Consider the following 23,914-nt stretch of genomic DNA (forward strand, 5'->3'; position numbering starts at 1 on the left):
AAAGATGCCAAACTATAGTCAACTGACGTGTAGCTGATATAAATGAAGAGAGCCAGGAGCCTAGAGCTCCAGTTCCAGCTGCCTCCTGAGCTCAAGCAAAAGCTTTCACTGAGTACAGGAAGGACTCTCATGGGTCAGAGATGGCAAGTGCCACCCAGGGACCGTGGGAGCAGTTGGCCAAAGGAGGGCCAGCCAAGGCCCTCCCCTCCGTGGCCTCAGTTCCGCCTCTCCTTCTCTGGCTGGCAGAGGTTTCCCAGAGCACATGGATGGGCATCCTGTCTCTTCCGTTTATAAATCAGGTGAAATGCATGGCTCCTGAAGAGAGGATAGGGAGGTGGGGGGGGCGGGTAAAGGAACAGAGTCCATCCCAAATTAGCGAAACGTCCAAGCTAAACACAGCCATAGTCCCTGTGCATGCCTGCTACGTGGGACTAGACATGCAAATCGGCAGCAAGGACTAAGAACTCATAGGAGCGCAGGGACGGGCACAGGGTCCATGCTTAATAAATGCATAGGGAGTGAATGGAAACTCAGTGTTCCGCAGACCTCCATATGCAGTTGGCCATCTCAGAAAGAAATCTCCTGATAAACTGTTGTGTTGGACTGTGTTCCCAATATTCCTATGTTGGAGTCCTAACCCCAGTACCTCAGCATGGGACTTTATTTGGAAATAGGCTTTTTAGAGAAGTCACCAAGTTAAAATGATATCATGAGGGTGGCCCCTAATCCAACATGACTGGTGCTCTTATAAACGGGGGAACTTTGGACACAGGGGCACGTCCACAGGGAGCCTGTCATTTGGAAATGGAGGCAGAGATTGGGGTGATGCTAAAGATGCCAGCAGACCCCCAGAAGCTGAGAGAGGCCTGGAACAGAGTGTCCCCCACAGCCTCCGAAGGAACCCACCCTGCCGCCCCCCTGCTCTTGGTTTCCAGCCTCCCGTCTTGAGAGAACAGATCTCTGTGGATTGAGCCCCCCAGGACGCGGTGCTTTGTAACAGCCCCGGAATGAATACACAGGGGCCCTGCAGGTGAGCGGATGCTGTCTGGTACCTGCAGGGGGTGAGAGCATCGGCGGGGGTCCAAGGTATGGAGTCTGTGCTGTGATGGGCACACATCCTGGGCTCCGGGTGACTCTGAGTGTGTCCCGTGAGTGTCTCCTTGCCTCAGTTTACCCCCTGGTAGCAGGACAGCAATAATTCCTGTCCTCCCAGGCCTGGGAACTGCTGTGTAGATGGAATCAGTTAGAGACGCAGTGGGGCCGGGGCCAGGGTGGTGATGAAGGGAAATCAATGAGTTCTCACTGACCGCCTGCATGCACCATCCCTTATGTGCAGTTCTGAAGTCCAAAACATGCTTGGTGTTACGCTGATAAGTTTGGCGCTCACCCCTGCTTGGCAGCAAACCCTGATGTGAGCTGACAGGAGGTCATTCAGTGGTTCTTGTTTCCCTTCTGGTGGGTATTTGCACATTTGGCAGTGGAAATATGGAGGTGTGTGATTACTGGGTGATGCGGTGGTCCACTGCAGATGTCCGAAGACACTTGGCACACACATCCTATGACTTCTAAAACCTGAGAGGTTCTGGGTCACTGTGGATCGGAATACACCCGGCCCTGTGCTCCCCTCTTTTCCCCAGGAGATGCAGGACTGAGGGTCTGGGAAAGGCCCGTGTGCCTGCAGGACTGTGGGGCAGTGGAACCGGGGACCTGAGCCTGTCTGCTCATCGGAAGGGAGTCTTGGCTGGGTGTGGGTTTCCTGGGCTGCTGTAATGAGGTACCACACACTGGGGGCTTAAAGGAACAGAAGTGTATCCTTTCACAGCCCAGAAGCCAGAAGTCCTAAATCCAGATGTCAGTAGGGCTGGTCCTTCCGAAGGAGAATCCTTCCCAGGCCTCCTCTCCCCCAGCTTCTGGTGGCTCTGACAATCCTTGGCGTTTCTCAACTTAGGGACTCCAATCTCTGTCTCTGTCATCGCATAGCATTGTCCCCATGTGTTTCTGGGTCCCTCCTCTCCTCTTCTGAGAAGGACATCAGTCATATTGGAGTAAGACCCCACCCTGATCCAGTATGATCTCAACTTAATTGCCTAAAGTGTGTGTGATACGGGACATCAGAGGAGAGGGTGACTCCAGGATCAGTGGAGGGTGCTGCTGCCCATGGGGCCAGTGAGCTTAGAGCGGGGCTTGGCCAGTGGAGGTGCCCAATGACATCCCAGGGGGAGATGCTCAGGGACAGCAGGCTCCAGGCTTGAGCCTGTCCGTGTTTGGCAGGTGTCTCCCAGATACACTGTGCAGGCTCTGAGCTGGTGCGCAAGCCACTGGACAGGGCCTGGCCACCCATTTGCAGGAAGCAGAGTAATAGTCTGTGACGCTGAGGTTGTCCTGTGGCTCAGCCCCACTGGAACCTGAGTGCCCTGCACCAGTGCCTCAGGCTTCGCTCCTGACCTCCGGCCACTGCTCTAGATAATGGGGCACCATGCCGGGTGAGACAGAGTGGAGTATTGGGAAGACAGCAGGCTCTGGAGCCATGAGAACTGCGGGGGAGGGAGAGGGAGGTGGTGGTGAATTCTGCCCCCATCCCTATAGCGGGCCGACCATACAGGTAGTCATCCGGGCTGGGACACACTGGAGACACACCGGAGAGTAAAAAGGACACTGTTCAATATTACCCAGGACAGTGATCATGAACGGAGCTGTCACAGGCCTCTGATGTGCGTGGATACCGCCTCCAAAACTATGCAGCTTGGGAAGGTTCCGGAACCACTCTGAGTGTCAGTGTGCTCGTCTGGAGTGGGGATAGTTGTACTCCCCTCCACAGGATCACATGAAATAAAGGGTGCCTTCTGCAGAGGGCAGGGCGAAAGCTCTCAGTAAGTGGTGCCTACAGCAGGACCACTAATGAAAAGTCAAATTTGTACCCTCCCCGAGAACTCACTCACATGGGTGTGCCCTGCACCAGACATTCGAGTCCCTTCCTGCTACTCCCCACGCTTCATCTCCGCGGAGGGCCGTGGTGGCCCTGCCTCCTTGTCTTCTCCTTCAGGTCAGGTATGGGCACCTCTGTCCTGGATCTTGGCCTCCACCTCCCAGCTGCCCCCCACCTTGTCCTGCGTCCTTCGCATCACCATGCAGTAATGTCAGCGCACGGAGCTGACCGGAACTGTGCAGAAACCTAGGGCGGGTCCCCCTGCCGGTGTGCCACATTGAAACCCATGTGGTCTGGTCCCATGATCTTTTCTGTGCTACTTCTCTCCACCGTTACAGCAGTAACTGTAAGGGTAAGAAAGGGTAAGAATTTTAGAGGCCTCTGCCTCAGGACCTTGGCTTATGCTGCTTCCTCTGCTACAGTACCCTTCCCTGTCATTGCAGACCAATCTGTCCTCAGCCAACTTGCCCAAGATCACGCAGTCCCTAAGTGGAAGAGCCCGGGTCTCCTCTGCCTCAGTCTGTGCATCCCTCCCAGTGAAGCCAGGGCCCTCCGCATTGGTCCTTCAACCTTCAAAATTGGGGGTACCCAACCTACATCCTGGAACTCCTCTGAGGGCAATGAGATCACAGATATGGAGAATGCTTCATGAATGGTAAAACCCAGAACAAATGCTATTTTTACCCTTTCAAAGCACTGCTCAAATGACTTCTTGACAAGCTCCTTTCCGACCACCCTTCCCAGAATTAACCCTTCCCTCCCCCACTCCCCCATTCCCCTCATTCTGTGCTATTTTTAATGCAGGGCCCCTGGGATTATCATCTCTTATGTCTGTGTTTTCTCTCTTGGATCCTCACCACACCACAGTCCCCCCAAGAGCCAGAGACCCATCTAATTGGATGTCTATCACATAGCGCCTGGTGTAGGGCCCTGTACAATGTGGATGCATATTAAATGCTTATTGAGCTACTTTTGAGGTCCTCTTTCAAGATTCACCTTGGCTTTTCATAGGAACCTTTCATGCAGGGGAGAAACTGAAGACCAGTTCTTTAGTCTTAAGAATTATCACCAACATTCTCTGTTCTTTCCAGTGTACTAAGGGCTTTCTTAGATGTGATCTCATTAATCCTCACCAGAACCCTGTAGCTCTCCCCCTTCTTAGTGGGGGGTCCTTTGAAAACAGAGGCAAAACAAACCTTAAAGTCTATTTTTGGGGTGCAATCCTAGGGCAGCAAGATGAGGGGAAAGCGAGGGAAAGAAGGAAAGCAAAGTCAAGGCGATGGATTCTTGCAAAGCCCGCCACTTCACACAAAGCAGATCCAACCCAGAGCATCCAACCAGCCAAGGAAGGGAGCGATATTGATTTGCTGGCTCCTTCCTGAATCCTGTTTCTGGTTGCTTTAAGCTCATTTGATGAGGTACTAGCCAACTCCCCTGGACTTCCAAGTTTGTGTTACTCCATCCTTTGTCGGTCATCATGGGGGCCAGATCCACGTCCAAGGTGCAGAGCTTCACTCCAAAACCAGCAGGGGAGGCAGGGAGCAGCCAGGCCCCCATGGGTTCACAGGGTTGGACGAGGTGCCAGAGCTGCTCAGCCCCCACTGTGGCAGCCGTGTGGGGGAGACCATGCTGCAGGCTGGCCCTCACCCCTGACTGGTTAAGCCGGTGATGGACTGTGACTGGGGCTCCCCACGGAGCAAGGAGCCAAGGTCTGAGGCTACGAGGAGCTGAGTGGATCTGGGGGTACCTATGGTTGGTTGGATAATTCCCCTTCCCCTTTGACATCTGAAGAAACGGAGGCTAGGAGATATGGAGTGACTTGCCCAAGGTCACGAGGCTATTAAGGGGTGGGCTCCAGTCTCAAACTCAGGTATTCAAGCTCCAATCCAGGCCCCCTGTCCACTTGATCACAATGCAGGTGAAGAGAAATATGGACACCGGGATGGGTTGTAGACACTGCTCACTTCTATGGCCATTATTAATAGCCCACCTTTCCAGAAACGGATTGTATTTCTCTTGGCCTCCATCCGTCCATTCATCCACCCACCCCTCATTCACCTACGCCTCTATTAAGCACCTACTTTGTTCCAGGCACACGGGACCATCCATCAACATACTGACACCGGGCTCTGCTCCCAGAGCAGACTCAGAGTTGGCTAGGGCGCCCATGGGGAAGAAAACAATCACCTTTATTATGGGACAGAATGTGCCCCATGCTAAGGGGCTCTGCATGGTGGGTCTCCCGAGGGAGGAGTGAAGAACTCATGTGTAGAAACTAGAGGAAGTTTCCCAGAAAAGGGGGTATTTGAGGTGAACACGGGAAGATGAAGAGGATTTTTAAAAAGGTAGGTTGTGAGGGAAAGGGCACTCCACATGGAGGGCACAGCATGGGCAAAGGGAGGGCGGCCAGGAGAGCAGGACGGAGTCGGAGAACAGTGTGTCCGCAGCGACAACCCCAGACTCTGCAAGTCTGCTCGTGAGAACTTCAGCTTCAACTCCCTCACTGTCAGAGAGCGCCCCAGCCCTGGGCCTTTGTTGCTTTGCTCAGGAATTAGGTAGCTATAAAAACAACAGAGGGCCAAGCAGAAGATCATCACTGTGCCCTGAATTAATTAACAGAAACTTGCAGACAGCACTTCGAAGTCTCCACAGCAGAAAGCAGTCTCCTCCAGCCGGCATTTGCCCGAGCGCGCACAGATCACGGTCACGGACGACCTGAGAGTCCTCTCTGTTGATTTAACTACATACCTGGCCAATGAGATTATTATGAATTTTTACCAAAAAGCCAGGGACATTTCCAGAGATGACAGTAGGAGGGCTCTCACACGCCGGCTCTCCCTGGCTCTTGGACCACTGTTCCCTGCAGGGCGGTCCATTTTATCAGGCTGGTGTCCAGGCCAGCGAAAGCACTGAGGAGGGAGGATGCCATCCTGAGTTGGGCTGAACCCAGAGGGGAAGGAGCCAGAGCCTCTTCAGGATGCCCAGTGTCAGCCCTTTTGTTTTGCCTTCGGTGAACCATGCTTGTCCCTGGTTGGTGCTAGACCAAATGGATCATGACCACTTAGAACATGTGTTAGTTTTGCGTGGGGTAACAAAGCTCACAAATTAACCAGGGATCCATTACTGAGTTTTTTCTAAAGGCTGGGGCTGGGGTCAGAGATGAGAGGCCCCTGGTATCTGGGTGCCCAAGGGACAAACACGTTGAGTCGCTTGTGGCAAAAGCCCAAACGGAGGCCAGAGCCACACTGGGGTCCTGACCTGAAAAAACATTCCAACAACTTCTGACAGAAGTCCCGTGTGGCGGGTGGGCACATGTCGGAATGGGGCGTCTGTGGATTGTGTGCGCCTGCGTTGTTTCTTGTGCTGTGCAGGAATATGAAGTTACAATGATTTATTGGTTTAAACGTTTCCTTTGAAAGACGACTGCACCGTCGTCCCCCGCCCCCGGCCCCCCAACGTCTTCCAAACATACCAGGATGCTATGGAGAGGGCACAAAGCCCTCGGCCGATAATTGTTGAGGATGGTAACTCCACCATGGTAATATCGACTCGGAGACATTAACCTCCTGGCTGTGGGCTGGGAGTTTTGGAATACGACCTCAGCAGCTGTACTTATAACTGTTTGATGTCACATTGACCGGGCGTGTTTACGATTTTTAACAACAGCGTTAAAAAGTCCGGTGACATCTGTTGAGAGTTTAATTGTGAGTGTAAAAAAAAAATATATTAAAGGAAGAGTCAAGAGATCAATTTTCATACTGTTTAAACAACACGGTGGCCATCAGGCGGTGGGGGAATCTTGCGACAGGACTAACGCAATCTCCCAAGGAGCCGCGCTGGTGTGCAGGGCGGCGGGAGGGGATGGCAGACAATTTAAATGAAGTAGGAGCGGGAGGCTGCCCGAGGCAGGGAAGAGCGAGTAGAGGAAGAGAGGGAGCACCGAGAGCCAGAGCAGAAAAGAAATGAAAAAAAATGAAAAATTTTTTTCCTCCCACCGGAAAGTATCTCCAACCCCGGCCTTGGGCAGCGCGGCCCATTTTCCTCGCGTCTGGCTGGGCGCGGGGGCGGAGAGGTGGAGGGGCGTCCGGCCGGAACGGTCCCAGGGCCGGCAGCCCCAAGCCGCGGGCCGGCGAGTTTGCGCCCCTCCGCACCGCCACTTTTGTTCTCGGGTCGGGGTACCGGGCCGCGGCGGGGCTGCAGTGCGCACGCGCGGGCGGGGCGGGGGCGGGGCGGGCGGCAGGCTCCGGCACCGCCCCCCGCCGCCCCGGCCCGCTCCATCCGGGCACTGCCGAATTAGCATCGTGCCGAGGCACAACTTTGCCGAGGCCCAACGAGATCCAGGCGCGCGCCGGAGAAAATATAGTCCCTGCCGGCCGGCGGCTCACGCGGGCGGCGGTGGCGGCGGGGCGGACGCGCGCGGGCTGCGCGGGGCTGCGCGGGGCTCCCGGCGCCTGGGGGCCATGCGCCGGCCAGCGCGGGCGGCCCGGGGACCCGGCGCAACTTGCCGGGCAGCCTGAGGAGTTGGAGCGGCCGCGGGCTTGGCGCCGCGGCGCCCAGCCGCCTTTCTTCCCCCTCGCCAGACCCCCCTCCCTCTCTCCCGTTTGTCCTTGGGGGAGGGGGCTCCCGTGCCCCCTCCCTCCCCGGAGGCCCGGTCCGCCCCCGCCCGCTCCCGCCCCCGTGGAGTCGCGCAACTTCCCGGGAGCCGGGGCCAAAGTGAGCGCAAAGTGCTGCCCAAGTTGCCGGGATGGAGCTGCAGAGCCGGCCCGAGGCGCTCGCCGTGGAACTCGCGCGCCACCAGGTAGGCGACCCGGGGCCCCGGGCCAGGAGTGGGGGGGTTGGGGGGGGCTTCAGGGACCCGAGCCCAGCGTCCCGTTCCTCGTCGTGGCAGGGTCTGCACGGCTGAAGGTGCCCGAAAAGGGCTCCTCCTCGAGCCTGCCCCGGGGCTGGGGGGAGTTTTTACGTGCCCGGCCCCCCGCCCCCGGGCTCCTCCTCTGCCCTCCTCTCTTGCAGTCTTGCACAGTTTGGGGGGGTGGGGTCCGGAGCCCGCGGGACCTGAGCCCCGCATCTTCTTTTTATCCACGCAGGGTCTGCAGGACTGAGGGTGCCAGGAGGGGGCCCCTTCGTGATTCTGCCCCGGGGTGTTTGTGTGAGAGTGTGGAACGACCCCCACCCGGCCCCCACCCGCGTGCAACCCTGCACAGTTTGCAAAAGTAGTTTTGGCGATTGTTGCTCGGGCTAGCAGCGGCGTGGCGGCCGGAGCCCGAGCGGAATTGCGGCGTGCGCGTGTGTGTGTTGGGGAGATTAGGACGCGACTTGAATATTTATGAGCTTTGCTCGACACGGACTCGCCGTGTTTACTTGGCTCTTTGTTCCTCCCCCCTCCCCCGGCACACAGTCACACTCACACTCACTCGCACACTCACCCCTGCCTGCAAACTTGCACGGCTCGGGGCGCGCCGCCGGGTGGCCGCGGCCCCCGCCCCGCCCCGCGAGCTGCCCCGATGAGGCGGCAGCCACAGGTAAGCGGCCCCGCGCGGCACTGCCCGGCCGCCGCGCGTGCGGGACGCAGCCCGGGGAACTTGGGGCGCGCTGCGGACAGCCCGGCCCGCGGGCTGCCGGGTGGGGGGGTGCGGCCCGCGGGGCCCCGGGCGCACTCGACCCCCCGGGGCGGCCGGCCTGAGCCTGCTCCTCCGTGTTTCCGCAGAACGGCGACCTCAAGAAGCAGCTCCACGAAAGGCAGCCGCGGATCGCCGCGCTCAACGACAAACAAGTAAGCGAGCTGGAGCCTGCGCCCCCCAACTCCGCCCGCGGTGGGGAGGAGGGGTCGCCCGGCACTTTGGCAGCACCCTAAAAAGTGCCGGCCTCGGCGCCGCACGCTCAGACTCCCAAAGGAGTCTGTCTGCAGCCCTCAAAGTTACCCGCCCCCCCTTTTTCTGGAAAGAAAGAGCCGGGTTCTTGGAGGCCGAGGGGGGAGAGCAAGGCTCCCGCAGTGGCCGAAAGAGAGAAGCTGCGCTCAAAAGGCGGCGAGCAGCCCGGCGTCCATTTTGAGTTGGTGGACATGTTTTTGGAATGTGGCAATTTCTCCCGGCTCGGTGTCCCCCACTTCACGCCGGTGTGAGGGTAGGGGTGGCGGGGGGCGGTATTTCGGGCCTGGACACCAAACTCCTTGGAAGCGATTTCTGGATTCCATTGCAAATCTGATTTAAAGAATCGTTCCTCTGGGCTCCCCCCTCCCCTCCACTTCTCCAGCATCACTTTTTATTCTCGGAACCTGACGCCAGCTCCCGGGGAACAAAAGAAAGGCGCCCCCAGGACCCCCCAGTTCTGCCCCAACTTTGGTCTCTGGCCTGCAGGCGTGGATTGGGACACCCGACGAGCGCCTCGCGGTGGGGGGCACGGCCACCGACCCCCCTCCCGACCCCTCCGGGGAGGAAAAGTTGTCCATTGTGACTTAGTTGCGCTGAGCTCAGCGATCGGGGTTTCAGCACCACGAACAGATGCCGCCGCCAGAGCGCGGCCGGCCGCGCGCCCCCGCCCCCTCCCTCCCCGCCGCTCGCGCCCCTCCCCCTCCGCTCCTCCCCCTGCGCGCCCCGCTCCCCGCACACGCGCTCCCGCCCCTTCCCCGCGCCGCCCGGAGCCGAGAACTTTGAGCGGCGCAGCCAATGGCGCTCCCGGGGCTCCGAGGCTGGCGGGGGCGGGGGCGCCGGCGCCCCTCCCCGCGGCCCCTCCCCTCCGCGGGCCCGCCCCCGCCCCGCCGCGCCCCCTGGCCATCGATCGCGCTTCCTTCGGAATGCCGGCCGCCGCCGTCAGCACCAAACTTGGACAGCGCCGCCCCCACCCGCGCCCCCGCTGCGGCCGCCGCGGTGGCCCCCTCCGTCCTCCCCCAACTCCGGGCCGCGGATCCGATGCCCTCTCCCCGGAGGGGTTTTCGGTGGAGGGAGAGACAGGGACGAGATCGGCGGGGGTGGCGGCGACAGCGGAGCGGGAGAACTCGGAGGCCGGGTGTAAATTTCGAGTCTTTAAAGTTGAAAAGTGGTGGGAGGGGGCGTGCGGAAGAGGAGGGGGCCGGGGACTGCGGAAAGAAAGATGGCTGTCCCCGCGGGTCCGCGCCTGGTCGGGGGCGCCCGGCTGGACGGGAGGGTTGGGACGAATGCATTAACCCCTTTCTGTCGGTGCCGCGGCCCCCCCACCCCGGCCGCGCGCGCCCGCCCGGCCCGCGCCCCCGTCCAGGCGTGGAAGCTTCCATTCCCGCCGGAGGGGGGTCCGGCGCGCGGCCCCGGCGAAGTCGGGGAGTTCGCGGGGGGAGGGGACCCAGGCCCGGCATTACCATTTTGATTGCTTTGATGCCATTTTTGGAGGGGGAGGGGTTGGAAGACCCTTCGCTGAGCACAAAGATGTTTAATCGCTGTGTAGAATCAAATCAGATACTTTATTATTATTATTTTTTTTTTTTTTAGAAAAAAAACCCCATCACCAAATCCGGTGCAGTGTGATAGCTAAGAGAGATGCTAAGCCCTTTTTCACTGGGTAGAACGACAAGTTGTTGACTCTTATGCTCTGAGTGGAAGATTTAAGAGAGGGAGGGAGGGAGGGAGAGGGAGAGAATCCAGTAATCCGCAGCTTTTATTGCAACAATGTCTTTATGTGTGCTTCTACATGGCAATAGTTTTACTATTTGGAGTGGCTTTTCAGAGCTTGGGTTTGATCATTTCTTCTGTGTTGTAGCAACTGTTTCAAGGCTGTTTAAAATTTTATGATGATAGTAAATGAGTAGCTATTTATTATCTGTCATGCCGGAATTTCGATGAGGCTGAGAGAAACATTTGAAATTGTGTTTGGAGGCTCCCGTGCAGCTTCGGGGAAGGAGCTTTCCTACTCCAGGCTGTCTTTGCCTTTAAATTTGAACTAGGGGAAGGAAAGATGCTTGCGAATGGAATGTACCTCCATCTTTTTGTGTGTGTTGAGTGTGTGTTCAGAAAGAAAGGAAACAAGGAAAACTTTTGTTCTCTGGCCTTTTAAAAATGTTTCTCTTTTAAATGACTAAATATAACATATGGTAAGCAGCCAGCCTTGGGCCTGGCCATCGGAACTTGTGTTTGGAACTGTCTGTTGTTTTTCTTTTTCCCTTTGTGGCATTTTATATAACAAGGGCTCATAAAAGAGGGAGGGGAGGGGGCCCGAGCCGTGGTGCAGCATGCTAATAAAGCTGCCTTGTCTCTCCCGAGCTCCGCGGTGAAATCTTTCAGAGGTCACCTATGAAATGAGTTGGGTAGACTTAACATTTACTCCTCTCTCCCTCCTTGGGAGAGTTTGGTGGTGATTGGCAGCTTGGCGGGGGAAAGGTCCATGAACAGGCTCTTTGGAGGTGATTCTGGGCTGTACCCAGGGTCTGGAAGAGGAGCAGCGGGGGCTCTGCTTGGTCACCTCGGAACCTGCCCGGGAGTAGCAGAAATGTGGGAGCAGGTATGAGAAGGCCAGTATTTTAGAGTTTGTTTTTGACTTAACATAAAATTAAAGGTAGTGCTCATTTATAGATTTGCTCGGGAAGAAATTCATACCATTTACACTTCCGGAGATGTGTTTTTGTGCTGCTCCTGCCTGGAATGTGGGATGTAAAGGTTAAGTTTCAATTAAAAGTGCATACGTGGATGATGAACTAGATAGTAAAGCGAACGGATGACCCCATTATCCACATCTGTTAGAAATACAATAGCAGCTAAGTAATATCTTTTGGTGCCCAGCCATCAATTTCCCATTCACACCCTTGACACTGGAATTTTTTCAGTGATTTCTAGAAACATGGACAGGTGTTTAAAGATGTTTATCAAGGACTCACAGAAGTAAATAGGCTGGTTGTCGGTCAGAAGTAGAGAGATACAAATCCTGTATAACTCTCCGGTGTGTCTCCCACCTTTGGTGGACTAGGGGATAAACAGGAAACCAGCTACCATAGGACCTCGCTGTTTGAAAACGGAGTTCATATTTTTTCCTTTAAAAAAAAAAAAAGGAGGTGGGGGGAGTTGGTCAGAGCCGAATTTTGGCCAGGCTGCATTCCCAGGTGTGGCCGCGCCTGGCTGCCAGGTTTTGAATTCCAGTGGAGGACGGACCCCTCGTCTTTAATGACATATGATGTGTGAAGACTCCATTAGTTGCTCCAATGGTTTTACGCCATGAATTTGCAGCACATGCAGAGAGGCAGTAACATTTTTATCTGAATTGTCAAGCAACAAGCACTTCCGTGTAAATAACAGACCCATCATAAATACTGGGTTTTTTTTGTTGTTGTTGTTTTTTACCTTCCCGCTTTGGAGTTCTCAGCACAACATTTAGGTGTCGCGTATAGTGGGCATTTCCAGACCTGAACTTCATAAAGTTCAGCTTCACCACAGAGGGAGAAGAGCCTTCTGTGGTAACTGCAGCCCGGGCTGGTGTGGCCTTGTGAGAGAGAGACCCCCCCCGGAGGTGAACTTGGGGACTTTTGTGCCGCTCAATCCATCGATTTGATGGACTCTGGATTCCGAGGGGCTGTCCTTAAGTGCAGCAATAAAAATATGTCTTCTTGAAAGGTATTATGTATGTGGCATGCACCCGGGCGCTGAATCATGTCTTCACTGTGATTCACTAGCCGTGGTGGACACCAGAGGGACTTCGCCTTGTTAAGTATCCACCAAACGAAATTGCAGGCTGGGTTTTATTCCGAAAGCTCCCGATTGTTTGCAGTCCTTTGGTAAAAGGACATGCCATTTTCCAAGCTTTCCTTCAAGTCTGTCCCTATCCAGGAGGGTAAATTTTCACCTTCCTGACTTTGAGTGGAAGTTGTCATGCTTCTAATAGCATCATTATGTGCTAAAGAGAAAAGTGTCCCAAAGTTCCACGTTCCATCCCCAAAGTTCCACGTTCCATCCACTAGGACAGCAACCCCCAGGCCTGGCTTGGCCCACCACCACCCTTACCCCCCAACAGCCCATGTCCCTCCCACACTCACCTGAACCCTGTTCCTGGAGTCCCTCTTCCTCTCCCCAACCCCCTCCACCACTCGGGCCCCTCCTCCATCACCTCTTAGTTGGAAGATTGCAGTAGCCTCCTCACTGCATCCCCTGTAAAAACACAAACAAACAAAAAAAACCCCACCACCAACAAAACCCAAAACAGCTTTGTTGAAGTACGATTCACCTATCCTATCATTCATCTGTTTCAAATGCACAATTAAATGGGTTTTTTGTGTATATTCACAGAGATTTGCAACTGTCACCACCATCAATTTTAGAACATTTTCATCCCTCAAAAAGAACCCCCCTGGCTCTCACTCGCTGCCCACCCCAGTCCAGCCCTAAGCAACCACTGATCTGCCCTCTGTCCCTAGCGAGTTGCCTATTTTGGCTTTCCTGTGAATGGAATTACACGATGTGCGCTGTTTATGACCAGCTTCTTTCACTGAGCATAATGTTTTCAAGGCTCATCCCAGTGGTAGCCGGTGGTGGCCCTTCATTCCTTTTTGTGTCTGAATAATATTCCGTTGTACAGGTAGACCACAGTTTGCTTGGCTCTTCACCAGTTGATGGGCATTTGGGTTGTTTCCGTCTCTTGGCCACACGAATAACATACTGCATCTCCTCTTGCCCCTTCTGGTATGTTCTGCTTGCCCTGCTTGGTGTCCGCTTCAGGGCACTCTCTGCTTGGTTCTGCTTGGTCTCCACTCAGGGCACTCTCCATCTCCCTCCTGCACATGGCAGCGCTGTCTCTCTGGTTGCTTCCAGCAGCTTCTCTGGCACCCCGAGCATTTCCTTGCGTCTAGACAGTGATGGCTATTGTCTCTCTTGGATCTTTTCCTGTCTGCTTTGTGCTAGACTGTAAGCTCTGTGAAGGGTGGTGGCTCCGTCTACTTTACCTCTGCCCCTGTATTCTCAAGGCAGTGCTTTGTAGGGACTGAATGCACATTTGTTGAGCGAGTGGATGACCTTGTCGCAAGATGGGCATGAGGATTAGCAGTGATTTACCGAACGGTCCTCGCCAAATCCCTAGCCTATAGTAGGCATGTGGTAAATGGCAGGTTCTCGTATGTTCGAAATGAGCAGACATAGAAATGAGTAAGACCCACAGCTCCCTGCCCTTGGAAACCTCACCAAAGATCAAGGCATAGATAACCATGTTTCCAGAAAATCCCAGAAAAGTGCTGGGAAAATCACACTGTGGGAACACCAGCATTGTTCCTGGCCTGGAGACTGAGGATAGCTTCCTGGAGGGCGTTGGGGTAGGGGTCCTCGAGGACACCTGGGGTTGTGGACGGGAGAAGCTGGTGGCCAAGCCCGCTAAGGGACAATGGCCTGAAGAAACCTGCAGGTGCTGTGAGCTTTGTGGCAGAAAGACCATGGGAGAGAGCAGAAGAGGGACATCAGAGAAGGCGAGCTGGGGCCAGAGCAAGGAAGGCATCACTCGCCTGGATGAAGGGCCTGGATTTTACACCATAGGCTTGGAAAGTGCTCACAGATCAAGAAGGGGCAGGAATGGTGCTGGGAGCAGGTGGGAAGGGAGGAGAGGAAAGGAGGCCTGAACCCCCTCCCTGCTTGGCCCAGCCAGGCCAGATGAGCTCTTTAGACGTTTGTCCCCTGCCTAGGGAGGCTCTCGTACAGACAATGGGACCTGTGCATGACATGGGGGAGGAGGCTGGGAGGCTGCTGGCCCCGTAGCCCTGGGTGACCAGAACTAACAGGCTGTGAGGACAGGGGCACCACTTGGTGATCTTCTTCCTCCTGCCTTCACCAGAGCTTAGAGCTGAGGGGTGGCGCTTCTAGAAACCTAGTTAGCAACTCTGGTCAGTTGGTTTAAAAAAATATAGGTGTGTGTCCGTACGTATACATATACACGTATTTATCAGTTATGTCTGTATTTGCTTTTATGTTGGCTATAAAGTATATGATAAATGAAATAAGTAACATGTGTCAATATGGACCAATAAATATATATATGAAGTGCATGTAATACGTACGTAACATAAGTCAGTTAATAACTTTTCAGGATTATGTACTGAAAATGAGAGGATTTGTTTTTGAACTGAGAAAATAATTACCATTCTTCTGAAGTAAAATCTTAACTAAGGAAGACGGTGATCAATGTTCTTTTTATTGTTTCTATTAACAATGAGGAGAGAAAGAAGAATTCTGCTTCCAAAAAAAGTTTTTATTGTAAAAGCAACACATGCTTTGCTCGGAAAAAAACTCACAGTACGAATCTGAAGGTCCGAAAACACAAGCCCTCTTCCCCTCTTCTTTCCACCTCGTCCTTGCTTGGGGGTGAGAGCAGGGCGTGTTCTGTGCACGCACAAACACCTGCAACACGGATAAACATGCGCAGTGCAGGCACTAAGCGTGCCAGGTCCCAGCTTGCTTTTTACACTTGCCATCCTGTTGTGCACATCTGTCTTGGGGGAGAACTTGGTTGAATTCCACAAGCATTGAATGAGCATCCACCGAATACAAGTACTGAGGATATGGAGGTGATGGCGGGTGGTGTGCTGTTAGCAACAGTGACGTCTCATTTTATAAGGCTTTTTACACTTACAAAATGCTTTCACCAGTCTCTGCAAACATTTTCACATATAGCTGGGGAGACAGGTGTATCCACCGTTTCCTGTCCCTTGAAGCTCAGTGAGGCGTCTGCATGAGATGTTCAACCACTGGGCTCCCTTGGGCAGCAGGTGGGAGGGTGTGATCTGATGGGGTGCTTGGGGGATTGCTCCAAGGGGGTGACGCTTCCAGCTGTAGAGGAGCAGAGAGACAAATTGCACAGAGACGCATGCCTCGGCTGTCTACAGCACCATACTCTTCGACGGGTCTGTCTGTTCCATCACCTCTTTGATGCTGTCTTTTTATTTGATTGTCAGGATAATCCCATGACTTGGGGGCAGGCTGGGCAGGGGAATCTTTCCTGCTGGACAGATCAGAGAAGGGCAGCTTCCCAAGGTCAAACAGCTTGGGACCACTGAGACGGTGCCTTCTGTTGTAGCCACTGCCTCATCTCTGATGGGCCCCCGCATTGTAGAGTCAAACATGATGTAGCCTCAAGAGCAGAGACCCTAAAGTCACACACTGCAGTTCATATCCTAGCTCCCCACATCTGGCTGGGTAGCCTTGGACAAGTCATTTTGCTGCCTTGAGCTTCCTATCCGTAAAGCGGGTTGTTGTAATAGGACCTATCTCAACCAGGAAGCGAAGGGGTTGATTGAAGGGAATTGTGGTCCCTGCATCTGTGACCACAGAAGACACCTGCTGAGCCCCGCCCTGCGCCTGGGGTGCCACCACCTTTGTTTGCATTGCTGCTCAGGACTCTTCCCCACGTTCTTTTCCAAGTGAGGGCGTCCTGTTGCCCCGTGGCTCGTGGTACAACCTTCTTCTCCAGCCAGTCCAAGGTTCGCTTTGATATTTAGCCTCTTAAAACAGCTGCTGACAGAGCTGTACAATTGATTTCAATTAGCTTCGAATTTTTTCAATGAGATGACTCTGATAATAACTTTGGTAATCCCACGATGCCTCATTAGAGCTGCTGGCTATGATGATTAGCCCTGTGATTTAGCAAGTTTTTCCTCCGACACCTTTGTCTGTCCTGGAAGCGAGTCACGGGCGTGCTGCCGTTTCCACATCACTTGGATGAGCCCACACTAAACGCGCCGCTGCCTGGTCGCCCGCTGGAGCTGGCTGCTGGGCCCGAGCAAGCGCCTACCTTCCCTGGCCGCATGGGCTCTTGCCGCCGAGCAGCGTTTTGGCACAGTGACACACAGGGGACTCGAGGAGGCCCTTACCCCAGACATGGGGGGCCTTCGGGGGGGAAGAGGCAGGTTTCCGGAGGAGGGTGCAGCATGGCTACGCTGTTTGGAAGGTACATTGTTTAAGGAAGTAGGACTCTGGATTTGATTTCCCTACCAGAAGAGGGTCGCCAAGAAGGCTTTTAACTTCTGTCTCCGAGAGGCACGTAACAAAGAGGTTAAGCACAGGCTTTATGACTGGAGGAGTTGTAGACCCAGTGCCATCCTCCTGTGTCTGTCCCACATTCAGTGGCTGTAAAATGGGAATCACAGCCCCTTGCAAATCAAGTAGCAGAGGGTGGCACGCGGTAAGTGCTCAAGAAATGACATGAGAGAGGCGTTCGGAGGGTTCAACAGGACGATGCATTAAGCCCCGGGTCCTCAGCAGGTGGGACCTGGTGGTCATCTTCTGATTCTCCGTCCTCAGTCCCAGCTTTCTTGTTCGAGGCGAGCCTGAGTCAAGCCCCTCCTCGGGCACTCTTGGACCAACCCATTCACTGTTCACATAGCCCTTTGGAGAAGGCCTGCTCCTAATTTTTATTTTATTGAGGACGGGCTAAAGCCCAGAGAGATCAAAGGGCTTGTTGACATGACACAAGCAGTGAGTGGAGGGGCTCTAATCCAGGTCCAGGTCTCATGGTCCTCGCCCCTCCGCTGGAGTATGTGTGGGGGCAGGGGGGCGGGGGGACGGGGATGATAGCACTTCATACCACGAGTTAGAAAAGGGTCCAGGACATGCATTAAGATCGAAGTTAAGTGGAGTTAGTGTGTCAGAGACAAGCCCTGGTGAGTTCGAGGTAGCTGGTCCGTGATGATGAGTTGGGACCTTTACTTTGGAGTACAAGGTCATAGAACTTTGGCGGAGACCCTGGGTCTGCATCCAGTCTCCGCAGAGGGCACCAAGGTGGGGAGTGGGCGGCAGGCTGGGTGCAGGGAGGGGTCTCTGCAGCATGGAAGCTGAGATTCGGACTGTCCCCAAAGCACACTCTCCTCCCCACCCGCAGGTGAAGAGCCCCTGGGTCCGCGCCCTCCACCCTCTGCTTTGCTGGCCCTACCTTGGCCCCCTCTGGCTCTGCTACTGGGATTCTTCTTGTTTTCAGTGTTTTTTCACACTGCAGTGTGGAGGCATCTTCTCATTTTGAAATGGCCCCTGTTTTCCAAAGGAACAAACATGCTTCCTTAAGATTTTTTTTTTTTTTTTGGTGGTTACTTATTGTTCTGTGGTAGCAGTTTCCAGAGCGCGGTGAGAAATTGCTGATCCAGCTCCGTTCTGGTTTCAGCCTCCAACTGCCAACAGCGGGCATCCTGTGCGGTCTCAGCTGGGCCGCGCTTTACTTTTTTTTCCTTTTTGCTTGGCACCTGTGTTGGTCGTGTTAAAACACAGCAGAAAGAAGTGCTTCCTCGGGGGATTTTCGGGGTTGTTTTTTGTCCAAGGCTGAATGGCTCCTCAGCCTCCAAGTACTTACAATAGGAGGGGCAGGTGGCTGGATCCTTATCTCAAAGTGGGGATAATGCTGTTTCCCAGGCCAGGTTGTCCTGAGGATTAGTGAGGATGCGTGTTCCAAGTACCTGGCGTCATTCTCAGCATGCAGCGGGGCAGTGGGGTTAGAGGGAGCAGTTCACAGAATCACTTTATCAGCCATAGTGGGCGACGCAGAAAGCTGGCAGCACCCAAAGATGTTACTGCCATGGAGAAGTGGATGGCTTTCAGTTGGGACAGAAACCCCTGGGTTGCTGTTGTGTCCACGGATTGGTGTGGCCCCTACTGGGACTGAGTCATGAATTTGAGATTTGGTGGAAATTGAGGGTGGGTGTCCCCCCAGACTTGGCATGACGGCTCAAAGCACAAGATGGGAGAGCCACGGGGTGGGGGAGTGTTGTGGGGCACCTCTGCCAAGCCCCCATGTCTCCCCATGAAACTGAGGCCCTGCGTGGGGGATGGGGATGGCACCCAGGGACCAGAATGGAGCCCTGGGGAACACCAGTCTTCCTGATCACACACTGCAGTTGTGCAAGAGCTGCCTGTCGTTTTTGTTCAAATAGTTAAATTTCGTTCATCGGAGGGTTTTTTTGGGAAGCATCCTGGTGGGGGTTCGCTGTGTTATGTGCTGGGGTCTTGCACAGGATGTCCTCTATGACAACAGGACCACCAAGAATAGACCCCGGGCAACACCCGGTCGGGGGGGGGGTTTCAGAGCCATCCTTAGACTTTAAGAGCAGTTGACCCCCTGATCGGCACAAATAGGGGACCGGCAACGTTGGCAGGACCCAGCACATTCTGGAATTTCCCATTTTATGAGACTCGCTGAACCAGATTGCAGCTCTCTAGGTGCAGGTAAGTTTCAAAAAGCTGTTTCAGAAAGAGTCCCTGCAGTGGTGTTTGTGACCCAGCCTGCCCGCGTGCACTCCTGCCTTCAGAGACTGACTGTGGGCTTGTGTGGGGAGAGTCACCCTCCTAAAAGGAAAGGGTGCTAAGAGATTATAATATGAGGGGAGCAGTCATCTTTAGGGGAAATCGTGACTGCCTTTTCATCTCTTGCGTGGAAGCAGCAAAAAGTTACTTGAAACACCGGTTGGGAGTGGTCCATTGGGGTCTCCCTGGGGGGGTGCCAGCAGGCTGCCCCTGGGTGATGCTGTAATCCAAGTGGGGAGAGGCTTTTTGCCCCACAAAAGAGAAACAGGCAGGGATGGGGCAGAGGAGAGAGAGAGAGGGAGATGTGTTTCTCTTTGATGTCGTTCAGGCGGAAAGCCAATCTGCACATGTAAATGAACTTGAAAATGCAATTAAAATATATATACATATTAGAGACTGTGATCCAGAATTTAACGTGAGATGCAGGTTACAAAGTGACAAGCAGCATTTCCTACAATCAGTGATACCAACTCTTCTCTGTGATTAATGCGTCTCGTCTCAGTGGTAATAAACGCACCACAGATAAATGCCAGAATTATTTCTTAAACTACCGTTTGACAGCCCCACTGAATGCAGAGTTTTCTTTGCCCACGTCGCCAGCCTCCTCCCAGCTGCCACCGCCAAGGGGACACGTGCTCAAGAAGGCCCCTCCAGGGGCTCGTCCTGGCTTGACGGGAGAGGTGACACAACCGTTGCGGGCATCATCGTGGGCAGAGATCGGAGGGGTCCTGAACGCGGCCACGGCTGCAGCACCAGCTGGTGGGCACGTCACAGGGAGGTTGCGAGGAACCACCTATGGCCTGCGTCTAAAGCAGGAGCCGGGGCCTGGGGGACCTGGGGTGTTAAGCGTGGGGAGGCGGCTGGAAGGGAACAGGGTGACAGAGCTGTCTGTGACGTAAGCCCTTCCTTGAGAAGGCAGTTGTGGAGCAAAGGCCTGCGGAAGCTGGAGGAGTGAGCCTTGTGGCTCTCTGCAGGGAGAGTGTTCCATCCAGAGGTAACAGCCTGTGCAAAGACCCTGAGATGGGGTGTGCCTGGCATTTCCAGTGGAGGCCAGTGTGGTTGGGAGAGAGTGACAAGTGAACGTGAGGGAGGTCGGGGAGCTGATGGGACAGGGTGGGGTGTGGGGGCTGTCCTCTCCAGCATGACTGACCCCTGCCCTTAAATCGTCAACTGGCTATAATGTATAAGAGGGAGCAGCCCTTCCATGGGCCAGAATTTTGAATAGAGGCTGGAAGCTACTGGATGGACAATTTTAACTCCCAAGTCTGGAGAAATTCCCTGATGAGCTGTCCCGGGATAGAACTGGTTGTTCTGAGTCCTTTGTCCACCAAACCAGCATCTAAGCAGCCAAGGGGAAGCAGCAACCAACGGCAATTGGATGGGAGGCCAGGCTCGTTCTCCCTACACTGAGATCCTGTTCAGAAATGCTAAGGCTCATCAAGGATTGTGTAACTGCCTAATTACAATCTGAGATGCGCTCACTAATGCAGAATCGCAGACTTTGACCCCGTGGGCCAGTGCGTGGTCCTGCTGAGGGCCGGGCCCTCTGGAGAGACCATGCCCCGCAGTGGGGTGGGGGCAGCATGGTCTGGCGTCACCCGTCACCCTGTGGCCTGGGCCCCATGCAGCCTGCTCCTTTGATACTTCAGGAGAAACCAGAAAGTGCTGCATCTGTGAGATCTCGTGAGGTGTGGATGTGGGTAGTGCATGCATTAAGGCCTTTTCTAAGTGCTGCTGGCCCAGGGGGACGCCGCTGCAGCCAGATCCAAGCTGTGTCCTCCGCGGTGCGTCCTCTGATCGCCTTTCCAAGTTTCCTCCCCGAGTCCCGCTTCCTTCCTCTTCATCATCCAGGCCTAGCTGAGGCGGGCTGGTGTCCCTCCTCTGGGCCAGTGCCCCTACACAGCTCCGTTGCACTGGGTCCGTGATCTAGTAATATCCTCCATCTCCCCCAGTCACCGTCTTGCGTGGCATCCGCGGACTGAGTGCTCAGCTTCTATAACCTTCAGGTGCTAAGACACGAGCATCTGAGAGCGAGCCCTGAGAGTTGGTGGTTCTGGGCTCTAGAGACAACCCCCTCCCTGCAGCCCCTGTCAGGGGAAAGTGGTCGATTACCTGGCTGGAGGGCCGTTGAGGTTCTTCAGGAACACTCAGCTCTCATTTAGGTAAGTAAGTGGAGCTCAAAGATATTTCTGTAAATAAAATGGGCCTGCAGCCACCCTGGCCGAAGTCGGCGCCTTGTTGAAGTTACGTTATTAACAAGTTCTGCTGAGTGGGCTCGAATGGGGACCACCGCTCTCATATTGTTGATCTAATTCTAAACACGAGGGATAGGACCAAATAAGTAGCCTTTAAAGGGAGAAGAGTCTGGCAGCTTGGTTTAAAGTGTCCTTTAATGAACTTCTTTGGTACTTGTATCTTAGCAACACATTTTATTACATCCTGATGCAGCTGGACGCGCGCACAGTAACTTGTCCCCTCCCCCGCTGCCCCCGCGCCGGGCGCTCTTGGGCAACGGCGGGAAGAATGTACCGACCCGCTTTCCCAAGGCTCTGTGTGCATCTCTCCTGCTTTGTTTGGTTGATGAAAAAGGCAAACACGGCGCCAGGAGTGGGGACCTTGCAGGCTGGCTGGAGCTGGCACAGAGGGGACCCTGGCCCAGGCCGGGAAGGTGGGCGGCCCTCCCACAGCTGGGCTGCCCGTGAGTCCAGATGCTGGCGCTGTGGGCTGCTCGTGGATGTGCTGATTCTCTCCCGGGCGCTCCCCGGGTTTGGGTATTTTTATCTGGATTTCTTTCCTGTAATGACTAATTTGGATGTGGTGGAAGTGGGGACGTTTGCAAATCTTTCATGGTAATCAGCAGCCTGTAAGCGGGGATGGAGGAGGGTTCTAGATAAAGTGGACATGGTGGGGAGGGCATTGCAGGAGCGGAAGGAGAACTGGGACACTGGGCCTGGCTCCGCTGCTCGGAAGCCCAGGGAGCTCAGCCGGTTACTGACCTTCTCCGAGCTTAACTTTGGTGGCGGTTGCATGAGTGTCTTGGGGCAGATGACCGCAAACCGGGGGGCTCACAATGACATAAATTCACTCTCTCCCGGTCTGGAGCCAGCAGTCTGAAATCAAGGTGTGGGCAAGGCCATGCTCCCTCCTGAGGCTCTAAAGGAGGATCCTTCCTGCCTCTTCCAGCTCCTGGGGGCTCCTGGTACTCCTGGGTTTGTGGCTGCCTCTCTCCAGTGTCTGCCTCTGGCTTCACATGGTCATTGTCCCTGTGTCTCTGTCCTCTCCTCTTCCCGAGAGGACCCCAGTTGTTGGATTTAGGGCCTGCCCTAACCCAGTGTGACCTCAGCTTAACTGATCACATCTGCAAACCTCCTAGTTCCACATAAGGTCACACTCTGAGATGGTGGGTGGACGTGAGTTTGGGGGAGACCATTCAACCCAGTGCACCTGCCAGTTGAAGGTAATCACACTGAGGGTTGGGGGATCAGAATTGATGGTGGCCTCTTGATGCTAGCCCAATGCCAGGAATGCCTTGGGCCCCCTCTGTGTTTGCCCTGAGAGAGGAGCTGCCGAAACCATGCTCCATCATGAGCAAGAGGGTGGCCGTATTTTCTCAATGTGTTACCCAGCAGTTGGTGTGAATACTGGACATCAGGACCATCCCCAGAAAACCTGGGGTGTGTCATTTATTATAGCTGGTGGCTCACCAGAAGTGAAGAGTTTGACATGAAAACCAGCCAGCTGATGGTTTTGCCCTGATTGGTTCTCATTCAGTAGCAGGGAGAGGTGCTCTAGAACACAGTAGACGGTGAGCAGGAACACGCGCCTGCTGGGCGGCACGGAAGCTCCCACTTGTCTTGTAGGAAGGCGGAGGGCGCTGGCTGGAGTCCAAGGCTCTCCTCCTCTGGGCTCCTACCTCCCAGGAGCTTTAGGGATTTTGTTCCAGGCACATGTCTCCACGGGCCTCAACTTCCACATCTGTGTAATGGCTGTGAGGAAGGACGCTGCCTCCAAGGCCCATGGTGGGGATGAAGTTCACTATGCGGAAGCCCATCTGTAAACTGCAAATTGCCATGTGTTGGTTTGGGCTTGCTGTCCCGTGGCTGTGGTCGGCTCTCCTGGATGACCAGGAGGCCATATCCTCTCTGGTCTGCTCTAGAGCTGTAGTCACAGGCCGGAGGGTGGAGCCATATTGCCCTGTGACAGGCCCCCTGCTACCCGGACTGCTTCCAACGACCTTGACTCCTGCTCTCGCTCCCATCTGCCAGGCGAGGAAACCGAGGCTTGGAGGGGCAGTTACTCATCCACGGGCTTAGCTCTGGAGCTGCAGCGTGAACTCAGTTGGTCCCCGGGTGCGAACTCAAGCACCTGCATGTCTGTGTGTCACGCTGCCTGCCAGCCATCCCAGGGGCTGGGGATGCTGCACGTGTGTGTGGCATTTGGGGTTCACACGGGTCTCCCCTGTACCTGATGCCCCGTGCTCCTCGGCATCTCAGGGAGTGGCGGGCGGAAGGGGGTTCCCGTGGGACTGAGTGAGGAACTGGAGTCCCCGCTGTGTCCCCAGGGCCCTGCTGGGTCAGGCTTTGATCTTTCTGCGTCATTCTCTGCATCTGTAAAGTGGGGATGAGAGGTCACTGTGCACTTCGCAGGGTCATTGCAAGAGCGAAATGGAAGCACGAGGGGAAATCGGGGGACTCGGAGGGCTGCGCATGGGGCTGCTGGGGCCACGTGGGTGGGCTGGAGTGTCCACTGTCTTCCCCATCCCCACCACCACCACTTA

At 54.9% G+C, this 23,914-nt stretch overlaps 1 protein-coding gene across 3 annotated transcripts in view; it reads left to right on the top strand.

The window, feature by feature from the left end:
- Positions 1-7,457: 7,457 nt before the first annotated feature.
- Positions 7,458-23,914, top strand: part of PHF21B (PHD finger protein 21B) — an 88,924-nt gene continuing 72,467 nt past the window's right edge. Inside the window, exons 1-3 of one of the 3 annotated variants that reach the window (XM_073882645.1) lie at positions 7,696-7,724; positions 8,011-8,445; positions 8,631-8,696. In XM_073882645.1, the coding sequence (XP_073738746.1) occupies positions 8,428-8,445; positions 8,631-8,696 (84 nt within the window). In that variant the 5' untranslated portion in view covers positions 7,696-7,724; positions 8,011-8,427. Of the gene's footprint in view, positions 7,725-8,010; positions 8,446-8,630; positions 8,697-10,248; positions 11,390-23,914 lie in introns of those variants that run through there. The other 2 variants (XM_025881857.2, XM_073882644.1) reach the window with 2 other exon arrangements.

This window comes from Callorhinus ursinus, unplaced genomic scaffold (genome assembly GCF_003265705.2).
Source record: "Callorhinus ursinus isolate GAN/ISIS: 27379988/994484 unplaced genomic scaffold, GSC_fseal_2.0 scaffold48, whole genome shotgun sequence".
Classification (NCBI taxonomy): domain Eukaryota; kingdom Metazoa; phylum Chordata; class Mammalia; order Carnivora; family Otariidae; genus Callorhinus; species Callorhinus ursinus.